The sequence below is a fragment of the Monodon monoceros genome, unplaced genomic scaffold, assembly GCF_005190385.1.
Source record: "Monodon monoceros isolate NGI ecotype Baffin Bay Population unplaced genomic scaffold, NGI_Narwhal_1 Super_Scaffold_12, whole genome shotgun sequence".
Lineage (NCBI taxonomy): Eukaryota > Metazoa > Chordata > Mammalia > Artiodactyla > Monodontidae > Monodon > Monodon monoceros.
The window spans coordinates 125,764,994-125,790,394 of NW_021703768.1; the positions used below are offsets into that span (position 1 = coordinate 125,764,994).

General features: G+C 41.8%; 1 protein-coding gene across 5 annotated transcripts in view; it reads left to right on the forward strand.

Moving 5' to 3' along the window:
- The window catches only part of ARHGEF37 (Rho guanine nucleotide exchange factor 37), a 74,782-nt gene that overhangs the window by 7,291 nt on the left and 42,090 nt on the right, over positions 1 to 25,401 (forward strand). The window contains exon 1 of one of the 5 annotated variants that reach the window (XM_029218257.1): positions 1,591 to 1,692. The exons of 1 other annotated variant lie outside the window; for it this stretch is intronic. In XM_029218257.1, the coding sequence (XP_029074090.1) occupies positions 1,680 to 1,692 (13 nt within the window). In that variant the 5' untranslated portion in view covers positions 1,591 to 1,679. Of the gene's footprint in view, positions 1 to 1,590; positions 1,693 to 11,435; positions 11,565 to 11,664; positions 11,794 to 18,225; positions 18,284 to 25,401 lie in introns of those variants that run through there. 3 more of the 5 variants (XM_029218258.1, XM_029218260.1, XM_029218259.1) reach the window with 3 other exon arrangements.

Consider the following 25,401-nt stretch of genomic DNA (forward strand, 5'->3'; position numbering starts at 1 on the left):
ACACACACACACACACACACACACACACACACACACACACAAAACAAACAAAAAAACTCTGGATTGTAAGCCCCTAATCCACAAAGCCAAAGATGTCAAATTATGTTTATAGAGCCCTTTACAGTTCATAAAGTAATTTCTCATTCACTAAATTGTGCTTTTCCTTACCTGTTTTAGAGATAGGTAAAGCATCTCTTATTATATTCATCTTGTGTGTGATGAAGCTGAAGCTCTGGAGAGGTGTGGTGACTTCTTGAGAACTCCCTAAGATCCATATCAGTGTTCTATAAAGTATGCCTGTTCACTCTCACAGTTAGCATGTCCTCTCCAGACCCTGGTGCCTGCTTTCAATCTGGATAGGGAGTATATTAGCAGTCACTACCTCAGTTGAAGTAGGGTTGATTTAAATCATCCCCCTCCAGCTGGTTGACCCAGCCCACCTGCAGCTCAATTGATCTCTCAATGTCAAAGTTGCACAACTTGGTGCTCAAGCATGGTCTGGGTTCTGACTTCCAGCTGTGTCTGAACTCCCACACACTTTTGAGGGCTGACACCCATCTCCTCCATGTCTGAATCTCAAGCCCTGTAGTCCCTGGCTCTACAGCTGTTCACAGATCCTGGCTACCTGACCTCAATTATTTACCTCGAGCCATCCCTCCTGGACAATGCTGCTTACTCTTGCCTCACCAGTGTTAATTACTTCTGCCTCTCCCCCTTTCAGATTCTAAAGCCAACTGACCTATTTAAATGTTACTTACCTATCAGACTTTCCAGACCCTCCTTACTTCCTGTTGGACCCTGAATCTGACCTGAACTCCTAAGACTGCTTATCTGTGTTCTTCTAGTCTAGGCAAATGATAGCCCCTTCTAACCTATATGAAACATTTTCTTTTGTTGCTTAGAATTTCAAATTCTGTTGACCTTCTTAGCTTATGTTTTCTTGGCCCACACTGTCATCAATTACCATAGCTTCTGCTTAGTTGAAATAGGATATGTAAAAGCACCGTGTTTAAGCCATAAACCCCATACAAATGTACCCTGCTGCTGTAATTAGGCAATTCAAGCCAGAGGTGACTTTTTCTAACCTTTCTGGTGGAGGAAGACAGGCTGTCAGCTGAAACAGGAACTTAACAATTATTACCCCAAACCAAAAATAAGTGTATCGACTATTATACTACCGCAACTGATTTCTTTGTGTAGTTGATTCCTTTTGACAAGGTCACCACCATAGGCTTTTAAGATGTGTCATAGGAAACAGAAATAATATTCTAGGCTATTCTAAAGGCCTCAGACCCTTTTTTCTAATCAACCTGAAGATATTGAGTTTTCAGAGGGCATCTACTCTGATAGATTTTCCCATGCAGTGTTGTTCTTACTCACATTACCTATGTCAAAAAGAAAAAAAAGATTTTGTGGGGAAGGTAATTTCATTGTTTTAAAGTTTTAGATCGGGTGACTGAGGCCCAGAGATCTTAGTTAACTTGCTCAAGTGCCCTAAATAAGTTAAGGGTGCATTTTGTACTTGAACTCAGATTTTTTTCTGACTCTAAAGAATCTGCTTTTTTATTTCTCCAGTCCATGCTTCTCAAAACTGTAAAACATTCTGGGAAGAAAACTGCTCATTTATTTCAAGATTAAGTGAAGATATATATAAAAGTCCACTTAACAGATCACGTAATATGCCACAGAAAGGTATGTTCAAGAACCCATGCCAGATTATGGTTTTCAATGATTATACAATGCTGCCATCTTGTGGATATGATCATTTGCTGTTGCATTAGCTGGCTTCTGTAGCCAAGCATCGTGCTGGGTCAGAATCACCTAGTTGGATCTGAACGTTCAAATGTTAAATGCCCAGGAAAGAGTTGGAGTTGGGGAATTTAGAATAACATTTGAGGGGCTAAGCAAGTGTCAGGAGTTTGAGCAAACCTATTGTGCTTTCTGAACAAGATCAAGCATTGCATTATTTCTCGTTAACAATACTTGAATGCTATGATATAAAGTCAGTGCATCTTATATTTACATGATGAGGGGATAAGAGAGAAAAGAAAACAAAGGTATGTCTTTTCCATATGGATAACCAGTTACTCCTGCATCACTGGTTGAAAACAATTTCCCTTTCTGCCAGTCTTAGTCAGTTTGGGATGCTATAACAAAATACTATAGATAGGCTGGGTATCTTAAAGAACAGAAATTTATTTTCTCACAGTTCTGGAGGCTGGAAGTCTGAGATCAGGGTTCCAGCAAGGTCAAGTTCTGGTAAAGGCCCTCTTCTGAGTTGCCAACTTCTCATGGCAGAAAGCAGTTACAGGTTATCAAGAAGAGTAAACATCACCCAAGGACTTTGTTTCCTCTCTGGGGAAAGAGTTAGTGTGTTTTCAATTGTATACAAGATGGTTGTATCATGGTAGGTGGAAGTATGACCTTGTTATTGTCTTTATTTGGAGACCAGGTATGGTTTAAGGAGATGCATATGCGTGCCAAGTTAACAAGGGATGAACTTGTGATTATAAATTTTATGTGTCATCTCAGCTGGGCCATAATGCCCAAATGTTTGGTCAAACATTCTGGGTGTTTTTATGAAGGTATTTTTTGGATGAAATTAACATTTAAGTAGATGGACTTTGAGTAAAGCAAAATACCCTCCATAATATGGGTGGGCTTCATCTAGTCATTTGAAGGTCTTAATAAAACAAAGACTGACCTCTCCCAAGCAAGAAGGAATTCTAGCAGACAGCCTTTGGAACTCTTTGCAACTCTTCCCTGGGTCTCAGCTTGCTGGCCTACCCTGCAGATTTTGAATTTACCAGCTTTCACAATCACATGAGCTAATTCCTTAAAATAAATCTCTCTGTCTCTCTTTCTCTCTCTCTCTCTCTGTCTGTCTCTCTCTCTCACACATACACACACACACATCCTGTTGGTTCTTTTTCTCTGGAAAACTCTAATACACTCATTCACTTTAATCAGGTCACTGCTAAAATGTTCTCTCCTTAGAAACATTTTTCGTGACCAAATTATTTAAAATAGCCCCTTACACACACCTGCTCACCATACCTAGTTACTTTTCAGCTCTTTACCCTACTTTATTTTCCTTCACAGCACTTACTAGTATCTAAAATTTTTTATATATATATATATATATATATATATAAAACTCTTTTATTGACTTAATTCCTTCACTAGAACATTTGCTTAATGAGACAGGAACTTTCTCTGTCTTATTCATTAATGTATCCCCAGCTCAGTGCCTGCCTCAATAATAGCCATTGAATGATTGAATGGAATATATGTATATATAAAATGTAGATTTACATATGTACATATTCAGCATATGGCTCTGAAACCTGCCTTTTTTCAGTTAACAATATATCATATCTATAACATGGACTTCTCCACATGTCTGTACCTTGAGATAAACCTTGTTCTTTTAATTGGTTGTGTAGTATTCCATGGTGTGGACATACTGGAATTTATTTAACTATCCCCTGCTGATAGTTTTTGAGCTGTTTCTATCCCTTCACTTTGATTTTTTAGAAGTCACAAACCACAGCAATATGCATGTATCTTTGTGCACTTGTGTGTGGATTTCTATAGGATAAATTAATAGAAGTGAAATTCCTGAGTCAAAAAGGTTTTGTCAACTCACACTCTTACTAATTGGTTATACCCTTGCCCACCCAATTGCTGATTTTTAAATACGTGGCAGTAAGACCTTGAGGCTATACTCCAGGGTGGTGAATGCATACTGCAGGAGAGGGAGTTTCCTTTTCTCACTAGACTTCTTTCTCATGCACTTTCCAGGAAAGCATTGCTTTGACCTGACAGAGGGTACATCCAACAAAAAACCAATGAATAAAAATCTGATATTCCAATAATTCAAACAATATTTGAAAAGGTACTGGTCAAATATTTCAACTGTAGTTTTACTTGGTGGTGTGAAATACACCAGTTGAAAGGAGTTGGTGGTGTGAAACACACCAGGTGAAACACAGCAGTTGAAGGAAGTTGTTCATAAGGAAGTTTAATAAAAGTCCAGCTCTCCTCCCAGCTTTATCTGACTGTTCTTTCTCAGTCTTTTTTGCTGGCTTTCTTTTCTCTGCCTGCCGCTTGGCTGTGTTCACCAGGTCTTTGTCCTTAGGCTTCTTCTTTTTATGTCTTTCCTATTTTCCCAGGGTGATCTCATTCACTCTTCCAGCTCCCTGTACAGTAGATATGGCAGTGATCTCCAAATCTATATTGCCAAGCCAAACTTCTGTCTCCCAGAACCTTACATCTATCTTCCCACTGGACACCTCTACTTGGATAAGCCACAGGGGTCAGCTAGTCCCAAACTGGTTGTATTACTTGTCCCCAAACCTTTCCTTCTCTAGGAGCTTTTTCTTTTTCTTTTTTTGTTTTTTTATAAATTTATTTATTTATTTATTTTTGGCTGCGTTGGGTCTTTGTTGCTGCACACGGGTGCTCTCTAGTTGCAGTGAACGGGGGCTACTCTTCGTTGCAGTGCGCGTGCTCATTGCAGTGGCTTCTTTCGTTGTCGAGCAAAGGCTCTAGGCATGCAGGCTTCAGTAGTTGTGGCCTGCAGGCTCAGCAGTTGTGGCTCATGGGCTGTAGAGTGCAGGCTCAATAGTTGTAGCGCACGGACTTAGTTGCTCCGTGGCATGTGGGATCTTCCCGGACCAGGGCTTGAACCCATGTCCCCTGCATTGGCAGGCGGATTCTTAACCACTGTGCCACCAGGGAAGTCCCCTAGGATGATTTTTCTTTAATGAAGGCTACCAGCATCCATCTAGTTACCCGAAACATAAATCTCAGAGTCAGCATAGGCCCTCCATCCTCACATCCTGTAGGTGTCCTCAAATTCTATAGATATTTCTTTAGCATTTTACTCTTACCCTCCTGCCCTCTACTTCACTACTACTGCAGCCTTAATCTGGAGCCTATAATCTCTCCCCTGTCTGAAAAGTACAATTTTCTAACTGGTCTCTCACCCTCCAGCCTTATTTCCTTCTGGGATCCATTTTCCATTCTCTGGACAGATGATCTTTCTAAAATTCTAATAATATCATGCTATCCCCATTCCTCAGTGACTCCCCGATCGCCTACAGGTAAAGTATAAATTCCTTAGCATGGCATACATGCCTTGCATGATCTGGAGCCTGTCTGTCACTGCACACTCCAATGTATATCATTCAGTCCAGTTACAATGAAGTGATTGCAGTCTCTGAAAAACACAAGGTAGTTGCATATTGTTATGCCTTTGCATGTAGTCCTTTCTACCTGGCGTAACTTTCTATGCCTATCTGCTTGGTAAAAATTCTCTTTAAAGACTCAGTAGGACGGGTTACATTATCTTTGGCTCCCCAAGCTCCCTGTAGAATTGCTGTCTCCCTCCTACAGCAGATACTGTTGGCTGCCTACCCAAGAACATTCCGCCTTATTTTTCCTCTTTCCCAGTAAGACTCCAATTTTGTCAAGGCTACATGACTATATGCTTCAGAAGGGAGCTGGCCCAATGTTGAGTGTTCATTCATCTAAGCCAGTCAGCGATTGGTTTAGGTATGGTTAGATATGGACATGCTATTCTAGTCAATGATATAGAAGAAGTCTGCTGGACAGCTTTTTGGAGGGTTTGATCTCTTGAACAGACACACAGGCAGAGATGGTCTTTTCTTCTGATAGACATTATAGCTTCTGGATGAGCTGGATTTCTGGCACTAGAACCAAAGGGGTACTGACTAATACAAGGAGTACAGTAGAAGCAAAGTAAGTTCCCCTAAACTTGGCTAACAAATCATGATGGTAATGGGTTAAAACCAATTACTAGAACTAAGGCACTTAATCAGTGATGGAGTTCCAGCAAAGTAGACTTAGAGGGACTCTCCTAAGCTTCATAGCCAAGGCTCCACATATTTCTACAGATTAAGAACAGGACTATTCCAGAGCTCAAGGCCGGATCTGTGTGGGGAGGTTGTGGTCTTGCCCACGGGATGAAGGAGCCAGAAAACCTGGAAGGGAGAGAGAACAGCTCTGTCCTTAGAAGGGTTATTATACCTGCAAAGAGCCAGGAACCCACAGGGAAGCCTCTGGAAGCCAGGAAGGGAGAGAAACAAAAGAAGTATCAATACTAAGTGGTGTTTCTCAGTACAAATTAGCAAACTGGCCCAGAGGTGGTATGACACACTGGAAGAAATGCAGGCTTTGGAGTCATACTGCTGAGGTTGCAGTCCCAGTTCTGCCACTTCTAGCAGCAAGGCCCCTGGCAAGTTTCTGAATCTCTCTAAATCTCAGGTTTCTCATTTGTAAAAAGAAGATGGTAATACTTTTCTTTTAGGGCTGACTAGCAGAGTATCTGGCTTACAATATGGGCTCAATAAAGCAGACACTCTTGATATAAAATTTTTTATATGTTGCTAATGAGGTTACTACACTAGCCTGTTATCTGATAAAAGTTTAATTCTGCTAAAGACCCGGCAACCAATAATTTCTTGACTTGTCTTTCTGACAATTTAAAATCTCAGAATGAATAAATGATTCAAGAAACATACATTTGGACTTAGTAGAATTTTTTAAAAATGGTGATGGGAATCTTTGGAGAAAGCAACCATATGAGAGAAAATATGGAGTAGTAGTAGTTGGTTATGCACTTATCACCTATGAGCCGTGTACTCTTGGACAGGTTACTTCATCTCTCTGAGCTTCAGTTTCCTCATCTGTAAAATGCAAATAATATCTATAATATAGGATGACTATCACGATTAGAAATAATCCATGAAAAATTTCTGGCATGTATTAGGTACTGAGTAAGTAGCACCTATTTTTAGTATTACTGTAGAAATTAGAGTGGTAAATTTCATAGAATTAAATTAAAAAATAGATATGATCCCAAGACTGAGACTCTAAAAGAGGTAGGCAGTCTTCTTAAAAATTGATCAGAAAAATAAATTGGATTTATTATGCTCATGGCACTGTCCCCGCTGTGCTGCTAAGTACACTTCTGACACAGTTGACCCCTTTGCAACCTTTCTTTGCTCAACTCTGCAATTATAAGTGATTCCAATAAGAAATAAAAGGAGAGGCTTGGGAAGAAAATATTGTGACTGTAAAGAAGTTCTCTGACTAGCTAAAATTTTAACAAGTTGAGTAATAAGTATGACAGCCACCTCTTCTGGTTTTGAGAGTTCAGCTCAGGTGCTGTATTAAGCATTTTACACAGATTATACTCTTTAATTCTTTCAGGGTTTTTTTTTTTTTTGGTATTTTTTTTGGTTTTGTTTCTGTTTTTGCGGTACGCGGGCCTCTCACCGCTGTGGCCTCTCCCGTTGCGGAGCACAGGCTCCGGACACGCAGGCCCAGCGGCCATGGCCCACGGGCCCAGCCGCTCCGCGGCACGCGGGATCCTCCCGGACCGGGGCACGAACCCGCGTCCCGTGCATCGGCAGGCGGACTCTCAATCACTGCGCCACCAGGGAAGCCCTAATGCTTTCAGTTTTGGCCTATAGATTATTAGAAGACTTTATAGTGGACATTTGTCATATTCCTGGCTGCCCAGCCTCCAAATTGCCTTTATAAGTTTGGGGAACAGGCCACGGTGTGAGGCAGGCCCCTACATCTCACTCATGGAAGCCCAAAGGCCCTGGTATCAGTCTTTCCTGATTGTTGACTGCTTGGGACCCAAGCATGACTGATTAGCCCATCCCTCCAGGATTGTGATTCTGGAAATAGGGGTCAGGAGAAGAAGGCAGGGCTTCCATGGTGGCGCAGTGGTTAAGAATCCGCCTGCCAATGCAGCGGACACGGGTTCGAGCCCTGGTCTGGGAAGATCCCACATGCCACGGAGCAACTAAGCCCACGCGCCACAACTACTGAGCCTGCGCTCCAGAGCCCACGAGCCACAACTACTGAGCCCACGTGCCACAACTACTGAAGCCTGGGCTCCTAGAGCCCGTGCTCTGCAACAAAAGTCACTGCAATGAGAAGCCCGTGCACCGCAACGAAGAGTAGCCCCCGCTCACTGCCACTAGAGAAAGCCCGCACACAGCAACAAACACCCAACGCAGCCAAAAATAAATAAAATAAATACATTAAAAAAAAAAAAAGAAGCAGGCAATGTGTAAAATCTACTCTGGAAGTGGTGGTATTCAGTATCTGGTGGCAGTGATGGCAGCTGGGTCAGCTATGGCATCCAATCCCCAGGGCATTGCAAGTGTCCAGCAGCAGCATCCTTCCTATGGCGTGGTTTCCTCTGTGGGTCTGGCCACCCAGCCTACGTTGGTGCTTCCTGTATTCTTAGCCTGGTTTTCTAGTCTGCATTGATTCTTTGAGCTCCCTGATACTCTTTGAATAAATTCCTTTTCTGCTTCAGTTAACTAAAATCGGATTTTTTTGTGTACAACCAAAAGACTGGCTACTACATAGTCTTTAGGTAATGCTCAACCCAAAAGAGTCTGATGTTGCTGCTTTTAGTACAGACCTCTGGATAAAGTCATGGTCAAGTGTGCAACTGGTCTGGGAGTTCTGTCTAGGTTTCCTTTAAGCCCATGCACCTCAGGGAAAATATCTGCTGCCCCACCCTAAATGAACTATTCTCTATCTTCCACAACTTCTTAATTCACACTCATTCACTTACCCAGTCAATAATCACTTATTAAGCACCTACTATATACAGGGCAATATGCCAGGCACTGAGAGGAGTCCAAAGATGAATAAGCTGTAGCCTTGACAGTATACTTTGAAATTTTGAACGAGGTAAATATATTTTCTTAAAAAATAAATTAAGGACTTCCCTGGTGGTCCAGTTGTTAAGACTCTGCACTTCCAATGAAGGGGGCACGGGTTTGATCCCTGGCTGGGGAAGATCCCGCATGCTGCGCGGTGAGGCCAAAATAATTTAAAAATTTAAAAAATTAAAAAATTGATCACTCTGTTGAGGGTAGAAGTGAAGGGGAACTCTTTTTATCTTTGAGTTAGTATCACTGGGGACCAGGTGATATCCATTTCTTTGTAAATGTTCTAGAAATCAATCCCAAAAGGCAATTGGATTCCTTTGTTAGAGGTTTCCAGTCAAAACAAACAAGTAGCTCTCCAGAGCTCTGAGAAAAGAATGCCTCTTTTGAAGCTGACAACTAGATTTCTGCTTATCAAAATATTTGTGACTAGGATGAAAGATGGGGAATTAGTGCCAGTGCATTAGAAATTTAACTCAAGATAACCCATAGTCCTAAAATAGAATCAAAGAAACATCAGTTTCAAATAAAAATATCATCTAGCTTTTCTCCTTTTCCTTAACTTATGAAATAAATTGTACTCCAGGGAAGCAGGGACTCCACTTCCTCTTGAACCCCTATATTATAGTAATTTGCCCGGGAGGTTTGACACTTCTATCTGAAAACACAGAATATTCAACACAAGCAAGGAAGAAGGGCACACACATATTAGAAATGGAAAGTAAATAGGTAAAGCAGATGATTCCAGACACCTGGGACAAGTGGTCTCTCTCTCTCTCTCTCTCTCTCACTCACACACACACACACACACACACAAAAGGAGCATAAAGTGAGGTGCTGAGCACTCACAAGACCCACACCCACAAACAGGAAGTCTGATCTAGAAGTCAGACTTGTTTTTGGGGTCAGGTCTTCATTACCTGGGTGACTTTGGACAAGTCACTTAACCACTCTAGGACTCAAAATTCTCTTCAGAATTCCTTCAGAATTAGAAGGAAATTTAGAGATCACCTAAACTTTAACTTTTGCATGACTCTTCTTTGAAGCATCCCCAATAACCAATAAGCCTCTCTAGTTGAATGCTGACTTTTTTTTTAAATTAATTTATTTATTTTTGGCTGCGTTGGGTTTTCATTGCTGCGCACTGGCTTTTCTCTAGTTGCGGCGAGCGGGGGCTACTCTTCATTGCGGTTCGCGGGCTTCTCATTGCGGTGGCTTCTCTTGTTGTGGAGCATGGGCTCTAGGCACGCAGGCTCAGTAGTTGTGGCGCACGGGCTTAGTTGCTCCACGGCATGTGGGATCTTCCCAGACCAGGGCTCGAACCTGTGTCCCCTGCATTGGCAGGTAGATTCTTAACCACTGAGCCATCAGGGAAGCCCTGAATGCTGACTTTTAGTGACAGGATGCTCACTCTCTCCAGGCAACTGATGTCATTTTTGAAATGCTCTGATTGTTAGATAAGTTCTTCCTTACATATTTGCAATTTGTCTCCCTATAGCTTTCCCCATGCTAGTGACCTCTAAGTTCATGTATGTGAAGTCTGATCCATGAACAGCTCTTTAAGAAAGCTCTCAACTTCCTTTGCTTTTCTCCTCTACAGACTAAAACCACCCCCTCCTCTTCTACTGTTCTCATCCATCACATTCAAGATACAACACCATGCTGGTCTTCATATTTTTATGCATGTAGAGTAGTGCTTAAGCACCCTGAGGCCTCAGACAGTCTGAATTTGAGTACTGGTCCTGTCACTGAGTAGCTGTGTGACAGTGTGCAAGTTACTCTCATTTCTCTAGCCTCAGTTTTTCTCTCTAAAATGAGGATGATAATAGATATACCTATCGTTAGAGAAGTTATGAATCTGATTGATGAGGAAATACAAATAAAATGTTTAGTACAGTACCTGACACTGAGTAAGCAATATTACTAGTGCTATCACTAATAATAGTAATAACGTTCACATAATTAGAGTAAGAATGAATATTAGAATCGGAGGATTTAGAAAAGTTAATCTAGTCCATTTATCACTCCATAAACAAGATTTGGTTGCCCTGATATGAAACTTTCTATACTTTTCGTAATGATCACTTTCAAGTGTGTGTTCATTATCAGACACGCCCCAAGGGGGCAGGGACCTTGTCTGTTATGTTGACTGCTGAATACTTGGTGCCTAGAACAGAGTCCCACTCACTACTCTGAGTCATAGAAAAGGCAACTGGGGTGCAGGGAGACTGGCAGATTTATCTAAGATTGCGCAGAGGGCTCCCAAGAGAGCTAGGATAGGAACCCAGAAATCCTGGGCAGCCGGCACTCAGAATTAAAATCAAGGTCCAGCCCTAAAGTTTGGTGATTCGGGAAAGAGCACAGATATTCAGGGATCCTGGGGTCAACATTCCCACCGGATGGCCTAACTGCCGGTCCCTGTTTTGGTGCTGAGTAGCCCGAGGGAGGAGTAGGTGCCTAAATGAGAAGTCGCGGGTGGGTGGGTCACCGGGCGCAGCATTGACACCCACTTGCAAGGCTTCGCGCTGGTTGCGGGCCAGCGCACGGCAGTTGCAGTCGCCGGGCCACCCCGGCTGGGACCCACTGCAGGGAGCGTCCAGTGGAAAACAACCTGCCTCCAGTTGGACAATTAACAAAGGCGAGAGCCGGGGCCGCGCCCTCTCGGCGCACGCACATACGCAGCGTGGGCAGAGCCGCGCCCGCCCGCGCCCTCCCTAGGAACAGCGCGCGCAGGCCACAGCGCGGCGTGGGGCCCGGAGACCGGCGCCTTTCCTTCCCTGGCTGCGCAATCGCCGGGGCGGTCGAGCTCCTTCCGGCAGCTGGCACCCTGCGCGAGCGGTGAGTCTGCCCGGGTGATTGGGCCGGCAGGATAGGGCCAGGGAGGGTCGCAGGGAAACAGCTGCTGATCAGATCCGGAAAGGGAGGTTGGGGGAGCGCTGGAGCGACGACGCCGGTCCGGGTTGCTTGGTAGCTAGCTTTGTGTCTTGAGTCTAATGGGAATGCAAGCAACCTGATCCAGCTGACGCAAGCGGGTCAGTTTACAGGTGGAAAACTGAGACCCAGAGAGGTAAGCTGGCCTGTCATTGTTTATCCCTCTGCTTAAGTGTAGCATTGGGGGCGACTTTTTAATGACTCCATATACGTTAAAACAATGGAATAATACAAACAATGGTTAAAAAAAATTCTTGACAAGGAAAGTATAATTATAAATAGGGAGTCAAGGCCAGGGGAAAAGAGAAAGGAAATCTGTGGTCTATAGGTGAGCTGCCTGGGCCAACAGCCCTCAGAGAAGTAGTGCCAAGACTGGGACTGGAAGCCAGAACTTCCGACCCCTGCCGCACTGCTCCCTGGACAGCGAGCGCCAGGAACTTAGAGAATCGGGAAGCTGACAGCCTGCCTACAGCTTCTGACGCCCCTAGCTGCCTGATTTTGGACACATTGTTTAACCTCTCCAAGGCCCAGTTTTTTTTGTAAACTTGAGGTAAGATTGCTTCGTCTTTCATGTTGTTGTCGGACTACAGATGAACGTTGAGCCCAGTGCCCCACTCGTAGTAGGTGCTCAATAAAAGGGCTGGCGCACACAACCCAGTGAGTCAAAGCCGTGCCAGTTAAGAAAGAGGGATGACCTGCGGGAACTTGGGCTGTATCCGAAATAAAAGAAAAAGAAATTTAAAAATTTAAAACATGCAAATATAAAGTCAGCCCTATTATGACTTATAAGCGGCTGCACATACCTTGGTGATAGTAACCTAAATAAGAGTGCACCTATTTAGAATAATGCCCAACACTCAATATTTGACCCTAGGTCAAATGCTGAAAGTAGAAACTACCAGACATTCTAACAAGGACAGATTATTGGGCCTCACATGCCCCTTTTGAATGGAGCCAGCATCTGTATAGTTGTAAATGAGAGGAAAGAGAAGGACATACATGGGAACCTGGGCACCTCCCTAATCTTGCCCACAGATGGAGGCTCAGCTGAGTTTCTGCCAGGGTACAGGAGTTACTTGGCAGTTGGCTCATATCCCTCTTGGATCAGCAGCTTGCTGTGGTAAACAGTGCCTTGGTTGATTCTGTTCTAGAACAAATAAATGGCTTTTTATTTAACTGATTAGGAAGGGGGGTTGTTTTGGGTGCTGTAACTGAAGCAAAATGGCATTTGTTGAGCTTGATTGTCCAAAGCCTGTTGCTTATTGACAGGCTTAAGCTCTTTAAAATCGATGGATCCAAAATTATGAGGAGAGGGCCTGGGCAGCCCTACTTATCTATAAAAGGAACTGCCCTTACCAAATACTGTGTTGTCTCCTTTCCCTATCATTTTAGGCCTTGCCAATAGAGGCAGGGAAATATGGCTTAGGGCAAATAGCCGTTATTTGATTTGGGTTAAGACACACACTGCCTGTCTGGTAGTTACTTTCCTCTCTGTGTATTTATAAGGGGCAGTTTTTCCTCAGAGAGAGAAAGAAAGAGAATGTGTATGTGTATGTCTGGAACGTCTTTTGCCCTCTGTCTTCTCAACTTCAAACAGTCATTTCTCAACCCAGAGAAGTCCTTTTTCTGCAAGCTTGGTGATTTTGGCACATTCTTTTCCTTGCTAGCTCTGTTGCCTAATTTTTTTTCACAGTAGCTCTCTTAGAAAGTTTTTTTTTTTTTTTTTTTTGCAGTACGCGGGCCTCTCAGCGTTGTGGCCTCTCCCGTTGCGGAGCACAGGCTCCTGACGCGCAGGCTCAGCGGCCATGCTTCACGGGCTCAGCCGCTCCGCGGCATGTGGGATCTTCCCGGACCGGGCACAAACTCGTGTGCCCTGCATCGGCAGGCGGACCCCCAACCACTGCGCCACCAGGGAAGCCCAGAAAGTTTTTTTGATTTGATCTTTAGGTTCCAAACTCTTGGTGTTCCATGGGACAACATAGAGCACACACAGTCGTTCTCTTAGACAAAGGCTCTTACTTATTTGAAGGCAGTCCGTGTACCCCTTCCGTGCGTTTGCCTCTCCAGACTCACTGTCTTCATTCCTTCAGCTATTCCTTAGGAGGACAATAGTAAGAGCAGACTTTCTTAAGAAATCTACAGATCGCTTGTGTCAGAATTACCTAGGGGCTTGTCAAAATGCACCATCTGTGACCTACTGAATCAGAATCTTCCAAGAGTGGGGGCAAGAATTTGCATGCCTAATAAGTGCTCCTGGTGGTTCTTGTGCACCTCTGGTTGCCTGTGTGTGTGTTGGGGGGTAGGAGTATTAATTATTTATACATTTCTGTATTGTTTGTCTAGTTATGTAATAAGTGAGAGCCTCTTTTGTAATTTTTTTTTTTTTGGCTGTGCCACATGACATGTAGAATCTTATTTCCCCAACCGGGGATTGAACCCACACCCCTTGCAGTGGAAGGGCAGAGTCTTAACCACTGGACTGCGAAGGAAGTCCTCTTTTGTAATTTAAGCAAACAAACAAAAAACCCATGATGTCCAAAGAGAATATATTGGTGGCAAATAAGCACTTGAAAAGATGTTCAAGATCATTAATCATTGGGGAAATGCACATTAAAACCACAAGCAGATAAAACTTCATACAAAGACTGGCTACATCAAGTGTTGACCAGGTTGCCAGAACTCATACACTGTTGGTGGGAAAGTAAAATGGTACAACCACTTTTTAAAAGTATGACATTTTCTTTTAAAAGTATATACCTATCTGTGATCTAAACATTGCATTCCTAAAAAAAAAAAAGAAGTGAAAAATAAGCATTGCATTCCTAGGTCCAGCTTTATTGTAATTGAGAAACAGGAAGCAACCAATTTTTTATCCAGTGCATAAACTGTGGTATATTTATATAATATAATACTACACAGCAATAAAAAGTAACGAACTATTGATACGTGCTACAACATGGATGAATGACAAAATAATTTTGTTGAAAGGAAGAAGCCAGACAAAAAAGTGTACATACTACATAATTACAATTATATAAAATTCAAGGGGAGTTTCTGTCTCTTAGCTGACCTCAAACTTTGTTGTGGCTTCCAAGAGTTGTGTGTCTAACTCCACTTGTAACAGTGTCATTGGCAATTTGATCACTATTCTGCCAGTGTTCATCTGTGCCATTCATTCATTAATTCAATTAATTGAGCACCTACTATGTGCTAGATCTAGAGTAGACACTAGGTGATGCGTTGATGAATATAAGAAACATGGTCTTTGCCCTTGTGGAGCTTCTGCTCTATTGAATGAACCAGTAAAACAAATTGAATAGGAAACATAATTATTGGGGGAAAGGACTGGTTCTTTGGAAGGGGGATGACTTTCAGGGAAGACTTGTCTGGGTTTCGACAGAGGAGTAAAGCAGTCAATTTTATGTTTTTGAATGACCACTCCACTCTGGTGCTGTGTATGCATCCAGTCAGGAGGCTGTTGTGCTGATTCAAGAGAAAAATGGTGGAGGTTTAGGCTCAGGTGGTCTTAGAGATGGGAAGCACCGAAAGAACTAATGGCTATCCTTAATGAAACAGGGCAGATCCCAGAGGTTGACACTGACCAACGCCCTTTGAATTTGGTATTTTATCAGTTTTTAGTCCATATTATTGTCCTATTGCTTCCCCATCGCCACATCTTATTCCATTACCTCATCTTATTCCTTATTCCTAAGGATGTCACGAGAGACCAGCAGTACCTTCCTAGTCCAGTTACACTAGCCTGTGGTATTTCTTTGATCTACTGATCTAGTCAGCTTTCATTAAGGGAATGAGGATAGTCTGGCATGACCTGTTTGTCTTTTTTCTGTTAACCTATGCTGGCTCTCAGTGATGTCTGTTTCATAGACAGATGGTCTTTCCAAGGGCTGATAGACCATCTGTTTTAATCAAGTGGCAGAAACCCAACTCAGAGTGGTTTAGGCCAAAGTGGGGTGGGGAATGAAAATGTGTTAGCTCACATTAAAAAAAAAAAATCCGAAGGGAATCAGTCTCCATCATGGTTGGATTAAGTAATGCCATCAGGGCTTAGTCTCATGGTCTCTCCATCTCTCAGCTCCACTTCTTTGTTATTAGTTGCATTGTCAGTTAGGCTCTGCTGTGTAGTTCGTATTACTTACTATTATCATCATGATTAACTATTCTCACCATCTGCTTGAATATGATCAGCCAAGTGTCCTTAGACAACTGCATCCCTCTGATCCACGGTCATGCTACTCTTTCCAGTTTAACAGTAATAGTAACAAAAACAACAGCTGCCATTATTGAAAGCTCACCACGTAGCAGACACTCTGCTATATACTTTACATGGATTATCATATGAAATCTTATAACAACCCTATAAGGAAGGTTATATAATTATCCCAGGAAAGCCAGCTGATTGATCGCAGAATCAGAATTTGAAATCAGGTTTTCTGGCTCCAGGGTCTAGGCTCCTAACCTTCATAGTGACCCCTGCAGTCACTCTTTAGGGCTAAGAAGAGGAAAGCAAAGCCATCAAATAGAGTGCCTATTTTTTACTTTTTCTGAACATGAATGTTAAAATTTAGTTGGCAGTCATAGTAGGGGCAGAGCTGTGGAGGTTATTCTTACAATTTTGTTAATCCCAGACGCTTCTGTGTTTTAGAGTTCTGGAAGCTCTTTGTACAGGACCCACCACTCTGACTCTTGTATGTATCTTTATAAACGAGGCTCGTTAGCCAGGATCCCTGTGTGGCCATTCTCATTTCCATAGGTATTTCCTCCCTTTATTCTTCAACAGGGTCTTTTGTTAGCATGATGTTTAACTTCATCTTCAACAGTCTTCCCATGAACCCTAATCCCTAGAGGTTTTGCTTCCTTTTTTTTCCCTTAAATGTTTAAATTGACCTCCCTCTGTAACCCGGGGTGGGAGCCTGATGGATGTTCATCTTTTCTTGCCATGACATTTTGCCTTCTGAAAGAACTTTTAAGATGATGGTTTCACTTTCCTCTGGGATCTGCTTACTTCCATTCATTTCTTTCTTTCTTTCTTTCTTTCTTTTCTTTCGTTGTGTTGGGTCTTAGTTGCGGCAGGCGGGCTCCTTTGTTGTGGCTCAAGTGCTCCTTAGTTTCAGCACTCAGGCTCTTTAGTTGTGGCATGCAAACTCTTAGTTGCAGCATGCATGTGGGATCTAGTTCCCTGACCAGGGATGGAACCTGGGCCCCCTGCATTGGGAGCACAGAGTGTTAACCACTGAGCCACCAGGGAAGTCCCTGTCTCCATTCACTTCTTTTTTTTAAAGAGTAACCACCTCTTATTTTTTGTTTGTTTTTTGCAGTACGTGGGCCTCTCACTGTTGTGGCCTCTCCCGTTGTGGAGCACAGGCTTCGGACGCGCAGGCTCAGCAGCCATGGCTCATGGGCCCAGCTGCTCCGCAGCATGTGGGATCTTCCCAGACAGGGGCACAAACCCGTGTCCCCTGCATCGGCAGGCGGACTCTCAACCACTGCGCTACCAGGGAAGCCCTAACCACCTCTTTTTTTTAATATAAATTTATTTATTTATTTTTGGCATTGGGTCCTCATTGCTGCATGCGAGCTTTCTATAGTTGCAGTGAGCGGGGGCTACTCCTTGTTGCTGTGCATGGGCTTCTCATTGCGGTGGCTTCTTTTGATGTGGAGCACGTGCTCTAGGCATGCGGGCTTCAGTAGTTGTGGCATGCAGGCTCAGTAGTTGTGGCCTATGGGCTCTAGAGCACAGGCTTAGCAGTTGCGCACGGGCTCAGTTGCTCCACGGCATGTGGGATCTTCCTGGACCAGGGATCGAACCCGTGTCCCTGCATTGGCAGGCGGATTATCAACCACTGTACCACCAGGGAAGCCCTCCATTCACTTCTGATTGGTCAGAATTAGGTTCACAGTATCATTTTCCTTGTTACCTCTGTCTTAAAAGGGGTGAAATCATCAGGATGTCCATAACATTTACTTAGTTCCTCTGCAAAACTTGGAGCAAATAACCAGATATTTTAAATGCCCTATCCTTACTGGGTATATACTCAGAGAAAACCATAATTCAAAAAGACACATGCACCCCAATGTTCATTGCAGCACTATGTTTTCAAAATTTTATTTATTTTATTTTTGGCTGCATTGGGTCTTCGTTGCTGCGTGCGGGCTTTCTCTAGTTGTGGTGAGCGGGGGCTACTCTTCGTTGAGGTGCATGGGCTTCTCATTGCGGTGGCTTCTCTTGTTGCAGAGCACGGGCTCTAAGTACACAGGCTCAGTAGTTGTGGCTTGCAGGCTCTAGAGCACAGGCTCAGTAGTTGTGGTGCACGGGCTTAGTTGCTCTGCAGCATGTGGCATCTTCCTGAACAGGGCTCGAACCAGTCTCCCCTACATTGGCAGGCAGATTCTTAACCACTGCACCACCAGGGAAACCCTCATTGCAGCTCTATTTATAATAGCCAGGTCATGGAAGCAACCTAAATGCGCATCGACAGATGAATGGATAAAGAAGATGTGGTGCATGTATACAATGGAATATTACTCAGCCATAAAAAAAGAATGAAATTGGGTCATTTGTAGAGACGTGGACATGGATGGACCTAGAGACTGTCATACAGAGTGAAGTAAGTCAGAAAGAGAAAAATATCATATATTAGTGCATATACATGGAATCTAGAAAAATGGTATAGATGAACCAGTTTGTAAGGCAGAAATAAAGACACAGATGTAGAGAACAAACATATGGACAGCAAGGGGGAAAGTGGTGGGATGAATTGGGAGATAGGGATTGACATATATACACTAATATATATAAAGTAGATAACTAATAAGAACCTGCTGTATAAAAAAAATAAAATTACAAAAATGAAAGAACCCTAGAGCCGTTTCCAAAATTAAATAAAACAACAAGAAACAAAAATTAAATGCCCTATCTTTATTGTAGAGCCCTTTTTTTCCCGCCTTTAACTTTGTATCCTCACAGTCCAGAAAAATGCTTGGCATGGAATAGCTACTCCAAATATTTGTTGAATAAATGTGTGAATGCCCAAATTATTCTGTGCGAGTGTGGACAGAGGAGGAGAGAGGAGAAGAGAATTAACTGTTTTATCCTATCCTATCCTAGAGTCAGAAGCAGTCACTGCATAACATTCAAGAAACATTTTTTTTTTTAGTACCCACTATGTGCTAGACTGATTTTAGTTCTTAATTGCTTATCACAGGGCATCAAAGAGATCTCAGGACTGAGCATGGACTGGACTATATTGAAAGACATATTTTCCCAAATATATTCTCCAAGACAAACCTCCTTATCAGACCAGACCAGGAAATGGAACAAAGGCACCCAGCCTGTTCTCCCAGGCTTTTAAGCTGCATTTGTCCTGAGAGTGTTGCAAAGATAGTGGATAACTTAAGCTATCTAATATTTCGTTTGTTTTTAACTTTTTACTTTGAAATAAGTATAGGTCAGCATGAAGTTCCAAGGATAGTACAGAGAGGTTATGTGTATCTTCACCAGGTTCCTCCAGTGGTTATCTCAATAGCAGGAAAACCAGGAAATTGGCATTGATATAATCATGTGTTTGATTGTTAGATGTTGTTTTATCACGTGTGTAGATGTCTGTAACCACCATTTCAATTAAGATGCAGATCTATTCTATCACCATGAAGTTCTCCCTGTGCTCTTCCTTTATTGCCACACCCAGGTGCCCACCACCCTCATCCCTAACCAAGTGACCACTAATCTGTTCTCTGTCTCTATAATTTTAGATGTTTTATAAATGATCACACAGTAAGCTTTTCAGGTTGTTCTGTTTTCAGGCAGCACAACTGGATGGTTCTTGAGGGTATCAGTAGTTCATCCCTTTTTATTTCTGAGTATTCTGTGACCTTAGATATACAACTTTTTTTTTTTTTAGCCATCCACCTATTAAATTCACTTAATAAAACAACATTTTGGTTGTTTTCAGTTTTTAGCTATTACAAATAAAGCTTTGACGAACATTCGTAGACAGGTTTTTGTATAGGCATAAGTTTTCTTCCTCTGGAATAGATGCCCTGGGGTGTGATTGCTGGTAAGTGTATGTTTAGTTTTTAAAGAAACTGACAAACTATTTTCTAAAGTAACTGTACCATTTTACATTCCCGTCAGCAATGTATGAGAGATCCAGTTTCTCCGCATCCTTGCCAACATTTCGTATTATATAATATTTTTGGGGGTAACAGCTTTATTGAGATATAATTCACATAATATAATTCACCCTTTTTTTTTTTGGCCACGCCGCATAGCATGCGGGATCTTAGTTCCTGACCAGGGATTGAACCTGCGCCCCCTGTAGTGGAAGCGCAGAATCTTAACCACTGGACTGCCAGGGAAGTCCCTAATTCACCCATTTAAAGTGTACAAGTCAATGGTTTTTAGTATGTTCACTGAGTTGTGCAACCATCACCACTAATAAGTTTAGAACGTTTCACCATCCCCAAAAGAAACCCAGCTACCACACTCCAAATCATTATCCCTTCAGCCCTGGAAACTACTAACCCACTTTCTGTTTCTGTAGATTTGCCTATTCTGGACATTTCCTATAAATAGAATCATCAAGTATGTGGTCCTTTGTGGCTAACTTCTTTCATTTAGTGTAATGTTTTCAAGACCCATTTATGTTATAGCACACATTAGTAGCTCATTCCTTTTCACTGCCAAATAATATATTTTTAAAGAAATAAAAATGTGTTTCTTTCCATTACATGGGCTGTAAACTAAGAGAATAACAAAATGCTGCTACGGAGAAGTTCTGCCAGGCCTGCTTGGAGGTCTGGATTGCAGTTAACCTAAGTGCTATTTTAAATATTTAGCAGTTCTCTGTGAAGTATTATTTATGTTTTTTGTTTATTTAGCAACAGTTCTGAGTAGAGGAACCTGAGTAGCTCTCCTGAAATCCTATTGGGATCTTTCTAGAAAAGCAATGCACTGGGTGATGAATGTCAGTGATTCGGGCCAGGGACAGGTCAGCAGGCCAAAGGCAGCATTCAGGAGCTGTACTAGAGCTGTGCATCAGATATGTTCCAGGATCTTTCTGGGCCTTCTGCCTTCTGAACAACCTTGCTCTTGCCAAGCACCTGTATATAAGCACTGATCCATGGGTCAGTGCTTATGACCCAGGACAGAAACTTCTGCTACTAATACATGAAAAGGAGCATTTATATATGCAAATACATATTCGTATATGTATCAGCATTGTGAGACAGAGAGGAAGACACATGGATGGGTGCTCATCTTGTCTCCAAGAGCTTAGTGTCTAGCCAGGAAGATGAGGCATAGCCCTAAGTAACCCGAGTACAAGACTGAATGGGATGCATGTCACTTTAAATATTAGGAAATATTTTAACCATCCAGAAAAGAACAAAGAGCAAAACAACAAATGCCCATGTTCTTACTACCTAGCTTTGTTTAATTTGAACATTTTTGACATATTTGCTTCAGTTTTTTAAAAACCAAATAAAACATCTCTGATACTCAGCAATGAAAAGGAAGGACCTATTGATAACACACAACAGCTTACATGAATCTCCAAGGAATTACGCTGATTGAATAAAGTCAGTCCCAAAAGGTTATGTATTATATGATTCAAATATACATACTGTGTGATTTACATACATTCTTTTTTTTTTTAAAGCTTTTATTTATTTAATTAATTTATTTATTTTGGCTGCGTCACGCGGCTTGTGGGATCTCAGTTCTCTGACCAGGGATTAAATCCTGGCCACGGGAGTGAAAGTGCCGAGTCCTAACCATTAGACCACCAGGGAACTACCTACATACATTCTTGAACTGACAAGAGTATAGAAATAGAGAACAGATTCTTATCTGTTCTCTATTAAAGATGGGGGTTAAAGATGGGATGGGGCTGGAGTCAAGTGGGTAAAAAGGCAACATGAAGGATCCTTAAGATGGAACTGTTCTGCATCTTGACTGTATTGGTGTCAACAACTTGGCTGTGAGATTGTACTATAGTTTTGCCTAATGTTGTCACTGGGGAAGTTGGGTAAAGGATACACAGAACCTCTGTATTATTTCTTACAACTGCATGTGAATCTCTGATTATCTCAGAATTAAAAGGTTAACTTAAAAAGCCCCTCAGATACCATTAAGTCCCCTTTGATACTCTCCCCAATTCTATTCCTCTAGCTCCCTTTCCAGAGGTTACTTTTATCCTGTGTGGATGGAAATAATCAATAAACAAAATATAATAGGAATAAAAAAGAGTTTTATTTGGGCTAAACTGAGGACTCTAGCCTGGGAGACAGCCTCTCAGATAACTCTAAAGAGCTGCTCCAGAGAAGCATGGTTTTCAGCACAGTTTTACATTATTATGTCGGAACAAAGAACATCAAACAATTCCTTCAGGTTTCAAAAAACAGATCAGCACGTACACAGTGAGTCAGTATGGCTTTGGCTCCTGGGAAAGGAGTCTTATCATCGAAGCAGCACCAGCATTGGTGTTCTAGGAAAGGAGGCATTTAATCTTTATTTTTAACATGGACATTCTTTACTTGTGATCATTGTGCCCTTTTCTTTAATAATTAAAGCAGATATGACAATGTATGTCAGATAGGCCACAAACAGGCTGTTTTAGTTAGCGGAAAATCAAGTTAAATCATGTATAAGCCAGAATGACTTCGCTATACCTCAATATGTGAAAATTTCTTTAATCACTGGGATTTATTGCTAACCACTTCCATGAAAAATTTAATACCTGTGCTACATGTGTATGTGTCCCTAAACAATATCTAGCATTGTTTCACATATTTTAAACTTTTAAAAACTTTTAAATTTTATTATTATTTTTTTCTTTTCACATTTTAAACTTTTAAAAATAGTGTCATACTCTGTGTATCCTTCTGGGACTTGTTTATATATATTTTTTCCTGTGTACAGTGTTTGTGAGGATATCCATATTGATACATGAATCTATAGTTTATTTACTTTCAGTGTTGTTCAGAAGTCCATTATATGGCTATACCACAAGTTATTTATCTACTTTCATTGGGGCTTTTAGTTTTTTTCTAATTTTTTGTTATTTCAGCAGTGCTGCAATGAGCATTCATGTCTACATTTCTTGTGTGTATGTGGAAAGTTTCTTGAAGTCGAGGTATACCTAGGAGTAGAACTCCTTGGCCTGACTGTGTGAATTTTCAACTTTTCTAAATATTGCCAAGTTGCTCTTTAGGATGGTTGCAACAATTCACATTATCGTACCAATATATGAGATTTCCCATTCATCTGCAGTCCTACCAACATTTTATTTTATTTTCATATTTTACTGATCTCTTGGGCATGGAATGGTATCTCATTGTGGTTTTGTTTTGTTTTGCTGCACCACACAGCTTGTGGAATCTTAGTTCCCTGACCAGGGATTGAACCTGGGCCCTCGGCAGTGAAAGCATGGAGTCTTAACCACTGGATTACCAGAGAATTCCCTTACTAGGGTTTTAATAATTCGCATTTGCCTAGTTAAGAGTGAATTGAACATCTTTTCATTTGCATATTAGCCATTTAAATTTCTTCTTTTGTGAATTAACTTTTCGTGCTGGTATTAGCCAGGATTTAGTTGGAGATAACACGAAACATTCTATTTTAACCAGAAAGGGATTTAAAAGAGGGTCTTGGGACTTCCCTGGTGGTCCAGTGGTTAAGAATCTACCTGCCAATGCAGGGGACACGGGTTTGATCCCTGGTCCGGGAAGATCCCACATGCTGCAGAGCAACTCAGCCTGTGCACCACAACTACTGAGCCTGTGCTCTAGAGCCCACAAACTGCAACTGCTGAGCCCACGTGCTGCCACTACTGAAGCCTGCACACCTAGAGCCCGTGTTCCACAACAAGAGAAGACACTGCAGTGAGAAACCCGTGCACCTCAACAAAGAGTAGCCCCTGCTTGCCACAACTAGAGAAAGCCCATGCACAGCAACGAAGACCCAGCGCAGTCAAAAATAAATAAATAAAAATTAAAAAAAAAAATAAATAAAAGAGGGTCTTAAGAGCTTACCAAGTTGGTGGAAGGCCTGGAGAAGCAGTCCACAGAATGGGCCTTAGGAATGAGTCCCAGGGACTTCCTTGGTGGTCCAGTGGTTAAGACTCTGCACTCCCAATACAGGGGGCATGGGTTCAATCCCTGGTTGGGGAACTAAGAGCCCGCATACTACATGGTGCGGACCCCCCCCCCAAAAAAAAGTAATAATACAATAATACAGCTCCAAAGCTGCTCCAAAGAAGCCACTACCCTCTGTAACAATACAGAAACTGAAGAATTGGGAAGCTGCTGTCCCTACTGCTGGCTTCAAGATTCTATGACTTTAGCTACAATCTGTTGCCAGAACTATTGATTTCAGAACAATGCAGTACCTGCCCCATTAAATAGTTACTTCAAGCATCACTTCTCTTCCTACTTATGTAATTTCTAAATTCTGGCTCACATGAGATCATCTGATTGGTGGAATCTTACAATCTTAGCTGCAAGGGAGTCTGGAAAGCTGGGTTTTAGCTCTCCAGTTTCAGCATTACAGCAAGATCTCATAGGAGGAGGTTAAAATTGACACTAAATGAACTTAAACACTGTATTTGCAACCATATCCGTTGTCTATTTTTCTTACAGATTGCCTTGTTTTAATGATTCATAGAAGTTCTTTATATAGTCTAGGTATTAAACTTTTGTCAGTTGTATTCACTACAAATATCTTCTGATCTAAGGCCCCTCTTTTCCTTTTTATTTTAGAATTGTTTATGAACAGAACATTCAAATATTATTGTAGTCAGATTTATCAGTTTTTTCTTTGGGGGTTTGTACATTTTATGTCTTGTTGAAAAAAATAATTCTTCTTATCTAGAGAGTTTAAAAATATTTTCCCGTTTTCTTCTAAGAATTTAGAGCTTCACATTTAACATTTAGGTCTTTAATCCATCTGGAGTTTATTTGGTGTGTGCTGTGGGATTGCATTTGTTTATTTATTTTTTATAGGGGAGGCCAGTTATCTCATGGACCATCCTTTTCCCAGTGACTTATAATGACACTTACGTCATATATCAAGTTTCCATATTTACTGTGGTCTGCTTCTGGGCTCTCTAATCTGTTCTACTGATCTGTTTGCCCCTGTGTCAATATAATACTTTAAAATTATTATGACTTTCAAATGTATCTAGATATCTGGTAGGACAGGCCCCCCCACCTTGTTCTTCAGAATTGCCTTAGTCATTCTGAGCCTTTTTGTCCATATATATTTTAGAATCATTGTATTATGTTCTACTAAAAAAAAACCCAAACCCCCAAACCCTATCGGGAGTTTTATTGAAATTGTATTGAATCAGTTTGGGTCAATTTTCATCTTTATGATATTAACTTTTCCTATCCATGAACGTAGTATATCTCTACTTGTAACTAGTTCTTTTTTGTGGTTTTGTTTTTGTTTTAATTTTTTCAGGCTGTGCCGTGTGGCTTGTGGGATCTTAGTTCCTGACCAGGGATCAGACCTGGGCCCCCTGCAGTGGAAGCTCAGAGTCCTAACCACTGGACTGCCAGGGAATTCCCAGCTAGTTCTTAAATATATTTAGATAAGTGTTTATAATTTTCTTCATAAAGATCTTGTACATCTTTTTTTTTTTTTTGAATGCATAGCTTGTGAGACCTCAGTTCCCCAACTAGGGATTGAACTTGGGCCACGGCAGTGAAAGCCTGGAATCCTAAC